Consider the following 5,645-nt stretch of genomic DNA (forward strand, 5'->3'; position numbering starts at 1 on the left):
ACGACATCAGTGGCAGAGATATTTATTTTTGCCATGTTTTATGTTCTCCACTGTAATCAACATACCTTATATGGTTTTCAATAAGTTAAGTGTCGCAAAACATACATCCATGGTGTTTTTACCTTCCCACCTGTTTGAAAGTATTTCCATCATCTTAACTAAAAGGATGGCTTAGTTTCTCAACCTTCTGTGGAGTTATCTGATGCTTGGAAGTAAAGACAGTGCCTACTTGTATAAAAACAGCTCTTCCAGAGGGTTGGGGGGCAAAGTTACAACTTAGCAGCTTGATTTAGCTGAGCACTTACATTTTGGAGTAGGAGGGTAACTGGAAAAACGTAGCCATGCAGACTGGGTTTGAGCCCGATCCTAAATAGAGCAGTATATGCAGGAGCAAACATTCACCATGGCAGATTAGGGGCTATATTTTCTATTGCTTCATCCCCATCACCTACCTATGTCCCGAGTCAACCTCGCCTCTGCCCCTGCTGGAACACCTCTTCTTGCTCTGGCTCTTGCTCCTTGCTCCTTGCTCTCGCTACACACACACACACACACACACACACACATTTTAAAAAGTATAAAGTATAGGTGCAAACCATAAATCCTGAAGAATTTTAGAAAGTGCCTTGGTTGAGGCAACCACGGACTCAGTGAGGATCTTGGTGGTGCTCAAGCCCTGGCTTTTCATCCAGGGCTCATTTGACTGCACCTCTGTGGGAAAGTCATACCAGTTACACTTTCCCCAGCTCTGCCTTGATTAATTTCAGACACGAAATGAAGCCTCTTGCTTCAGAAAGCACAGAATATTGCAAAAATCATGATATTGTTTTCAGCCTCCTAAAGAATACAAAAATAAATATGTATAGTTCTCTCATTTTTCTACTTTTAAATGGGAGATTTTTAATTTTTAGTTATTTATTTATTTTTGGTCTTTTTGAGACAGGGTCTCCCTGTAGCCCCAGCTGTCCGGAACTCACTATGTAGACCAGACTGGCCTTGAACTCAGAAAGATCTCCCTGCCTCTGCATCCCGAGTGCTGGGATTAAAGGTGTGCGCCACCACGCCCAGCTTAAATGGGAGATTTTAAATGGGAATTGTACATTTCTATTGGATATCTTGCCAGAAACTTAGCCTGTGTAGTAAATCCACTTTTAAAGTATTTTAATGTCTGTTCAAATAACTGAAGGTAGATTTTAAGAATATGGTAATTAAGCCAGGCACAGTGGTGCACACCTTCAATCCCAGCACTTGCAAGGCAGAGGCAGGCAGATCTCTGTGAGCTCCAAGTCAGCTGGGGCTACATGGAGACTCTGTCTCAAACAAACAAACAAACAAACAAACAAACAAACAAACTTAATTAGAAACAGGTTTGTGCTTTTATTTGGTAAATGTAACAGACTACTGTTTTTCAACAAACTGAGAAACACTGGTTTCTTTTAAACATTTATTAGCCCAGCACCAAGGCATTGCTGTTCCCTGGTGACAGCGCAGAGTCACTGCAGCCAGCTACCTAGTGGTGGAAGGGACTTGAGTGACTGCCTTCCAAGTTTAATTCTATAATAAATCAACTCTTTAAGATGTGTTCATTCATCTTTCATATTATTTTTTGAGACAGAGTCTGGTTATGTAGTACAGGTTGGTCTTGAACGTTCAATCTTCTTGCATCATCCTCCCAAGAGCAGGGATTGCAGGTGTGTGCCACCATGTGTTGCTGTCTTGCATAGTCTCATGTGAAAGGTTTACAGGAGTGAAAAAGAAACAAAATCCCCCACTGACTTCCTCCAACATAATAGGATTTTTGTTCAAGTGATAAAATCATTCTGGAAAGATTATTTTTCACAAGGAAATTCCCTCTTGTAGAACTGTGTGGAGTACAGGCTTTGTGCCAGCACCTTGCAATGTCCTGTTTTAACACTTGTGTATATGCTCTGTTATAGCACAATGCCCTCTTATTACTGAGTTGAGTAACTGACTAGTGGTCACTATAGAAGAAGGAATAAAGATAGTGACAAATATGTTTTAATTGCTCCTCAGGTGCTTGAACCTCTGTTACTGTTAGAACTGGCTAGAGAACTGTTAAAGAGGTGTGCTGGTTCTACTCCAGGTATACCACCCTGCCCTTCAAGATAGGGGTTGAGTAGACTGACCTAGAATAGAGATTTGCCTTCTAGATAGCTGTTGTACAAATTGAGTTCAAGTTGGGGCATGTGTTTTCAATGTCCTTATTAAGAAATATCAAAAGTGGATTGCCATTTCATACACAACTGTACAAATTTCAATCGAAAGGGCACATAAGGATTCCATCAATATGCATGTTTGAGCACTATGGTTGCTAAATGGGTGGCCCGCAGCTCCAATTCCACAAGTGTCTTTTCCCTACTTTTACTAGGCCACCGGACAATGCCATGGTACTTGAAAGATTTTTAATACATTATAAGTACTTCTTTACATATTTTTATTTTGTCATTATCTTTCTGTGAAAAAAGTGGAGCTGTTGATAGGAAGCACAACATCTGAGTCCCATTTACTACTAATTGCATTGCATTTTCACAAAACCTGCTTGGATGCTGGCAAGCACTGCATGCTACATGTTACAGTATCACACGCGGGAAGACTCAAGCACGTAGTTGTTTTAATTTGACAATGAACATAAAATAGAGGAATTACTCATCTTGGAAACAAAACACCACGGGAACTCCCTGGTATAGGACACGCCTGCTAGTCTCACTGGTAGTCACAGTCTCAGACAGCATGACTGAGCATGGACAGATGCAGGAACACCAGCATAGAAGAAAGGAAGGAAAACTTTAGGATGTGATATTAACATCTTTTATGTCAGGGGTACTGTATCAGAGAGGAAATCACACTTTCAAATAATTGGGGGTTGGAGGTCATTGGTAGGAAACAGCCATGGTGTGGTGTGCCTTGGTTAAGGCTTGTGCTGGTTTATTTAAAAGCAGATTTCTGAAGATTGTCTAGCAACAACAATTCAGAGGAAGGACTCCTTGTTCACCCACATGAGGCTGCGTGTTTCATTAGGCTTGCACTCATACTCAATAACAGAGAAGGGGCTTCCCCACTGGCAGTGGTCTCGCTTGTGGTAATTGTAGAATTTGACTTGCCACACAGTCTCGAAGGTCCCAATGTCTGTGAACTGAAGGAAGAGAGAGACACCCATTGAAAACCTCGTACCATGAGCAAGGAGTGACTCCTAAGGTCAGTGATAGCACCTGATAATTAGGTGTATGTAGCCAAGTCTCTGTTAATTTGCAAAGCTTAGATCTTTCCTTTCATGAACAATATTCCTATATTTTTAATATTTTACTGAAAAGCCTTTTTGCATTGGGCAATCTCACAAGTTTATCTTGTTTTCCAAGTTTAGTTTTCTGAAAAACCAACTTTAGATTTTTACAATTTCAGTACCTTCATTAAAATGCCCCTTTGCCACAGAAGGGGGAATTGGAAGGAGAAGAAAGAGAGCAGTGTTTCCTGGCTGTTTCTTGGTTTCTACTTCAGAAGACAGTAGTACAAGATAATATTTGTATAACATATCTAAATGTACGATACATGTAATTGTACTTTTACCATTAGTTTCATTCAGGGAAAGATTATTTGACTTAAGGAGATCACAAATATTTTATTGAAACTATTGGATCAGTAAAGCTTACTTTATCAAATACCAAGTGTTTATAAGTCAGGAGTTTATGCCCTTGTCTCAAGTTTAGATAACACATTATCCAAATTGCACGTGTCTACTATGTATCTTATACATATAAAATTTTGTATAAAGGATGATTATTGCTCTTATGATGCTTACATCTGAAATCCAGCACTTGGAAGGCTATGAGAAGAAGACCGTCATGAATTTGAGGCTAGCTTGAGCTACAGTGAAAAAAAGCAGCTTATATTGTACTAGAAGGTTAGAATCTAGGACCAGTAAATTACTACACAGTCTGAGCATAAGGATGCATTCCTCTTATAGCCACAAAGAGGGCATAGAATGCCCTAGAGGCCACCACATAGATGCTTAAGTGGCCTGCGATGTTGCTTGACCTTGCTACTGCCTTTTGAAGCTATTTAGAGCATCTGGCATTGAACAGCATTATGCTGTGGTTATTTTCTCCTATGATCCTTCATGATAGGATGGGACAGCAGGAATCTTAGACTCTTCCAGAGCCAGGAGACATAGAGAGAAGGGCACTGAATAAAGGGAGCTTTTACGCTTTACACTTGATATGGGAGGAGGGTGACCAAGTGCTTCCCAGGCAGCTTTCCAAGATGCTTTGAAATTATATCCTGCATCATTGCCTCATCCTGCTAATTTAGTCCCCCAACAAGATCTGGGATTTCCTTTGGGAAATATGTTTGGTTTGAAATACGGGGTGATATACCTAGCATCTATACTTTTCCTGGGAATAAAAAGAAAATGTTTTTTGAGAGTCATGGCCTAAAGACCTATACAGTAGCTTATTCATAATAGCCTCAGGCTAGAATAGTGGCCCAATGGCCTAGTTGTTCACCTGATAATAAGCAAGTTTTGGCATACTTATAAAGGATGTGTTACTGAACTATAAAGAATATTCAGAATATGTAGATTAAGGCAACAACAGGGATGGATCTTGAAGACATGATAAAAGAATCTAGAACCAAAGAATATATACTGTGTAATTCCAATTATTTAAAAACTATATGATCGAATATAAGCTATACTGACAGTGAATATCTGTGTTATTTATGGTCTGGGGAAGACTGATGAAAATGTACAAGAGAGAACTTGGGGATAGTGATAAAAGTATTCTATATCTTAATTGATGCAGTGGTCAAAACCATAGAACTGCATGCTTAAAATGGGTTTATTATTTGTCATGTAGTTGATTGCTTTTATAATCAATATCCATTTTCAGTAAGCCATAGGAATATAAGCTATTGAGAACTGAAGAGTTCTTTGAAGCATGATTAGAGTCAGGTTAAGGTATGAATAAATGTGGGTCTAGAAATTCCATTTCCTATAACTTATCTTAAGAACATCAAAGGGGGCTGGAGAGATGGCTCAGCGGTTCAGAGCACTGGCTGCTCTAGGACCTGGGTTGGGTTCCCAGTACCCACTTGGTGGTTAACAACCATTTGCAACTCCAATACCAGGGATTCCAACACCCTCTTCTGGCTTCTGTGGGCACTGCACACATGGTATACTTAAACATATGCAGGCCAAGCAGTCATTAAAGCACACATTAAAATAAAATAATTAGAAAAAAAGAACATTATAAAGATCAGGATAGAGCAGATAGTTGGACAAGAAGCCCCAGCCCTAACTGAGGAACGATTATTAATTGATAGCTGCTGGAGAGGAAGAGTAAGTTTCTTCAAATGCATGTTGTTAGGTAGGTTGACCAGACTCTAGGGGATGAACCCACATCCAAGAGCATTTGGGGAACACAAATTAGTCCCAATAAGCCTTAAAAATAATAGAGGACATAAAGGCTGGGCTTGGTGATGCACATCTTTAAACTCAGCATTCAGGAGGCAGAGGCGTGCAGATCTCTTCTGTGAGTTTGAGGCTAGTCTGGTCTACATAGTGAGTTTCAGGCCAGCAGGGGGACATAGTGAGGCCCTCAAAAAAAAAAAAAAAAAAAAGAAAAAAGAAA

General features: G+C 39.8%; 1 protein-coding gene across 5 annotated transcripts in view; it reads right to left on the reverse strand.

The window, feature by feature from the left end:
- Window positions 1–1,810: 1,810 nt before the first annotated feature.
- Cnrip1 (cannabinoid receptor interacting protein 1) overlaps window positions 1,811–5,645 on the reverse strand; it is a 38,240-nt gene continuing 34,405 nt past the window's right edge. For all 5 annotated transcript variants that reach the window (XM_029563935.1, XM_029563933.1, XM_008833835.3 and 2 more), the window contains one exon: window positions 1,811–3,154. In XM_029563935.1, the coding sequence (XP_029419795.1) occupies window positions 3,054–3,154 (101 nt within the window). In that variant the 3' untranslated portion in view covers window positions 1,811–3,053. The remainder of the gene's footprint in view (window positions 3,155–5,645) is intronic.

Source organism: Nannospalax galili, unplaced genomic scaffold (genome assembly GCF_000622305.1).
Source record: "Nannospalax galili isolate Female #2095 unplaced genomic scaffold, S.galili_v1.0 scaffold576, whole genome shotgun sequence".
Lineage (NCBI taxonomy): Eukaryota > Metazoa > Chordata > Mammalia > Rodentia > Spalacidae > Nannospalax > Nannospalax galili.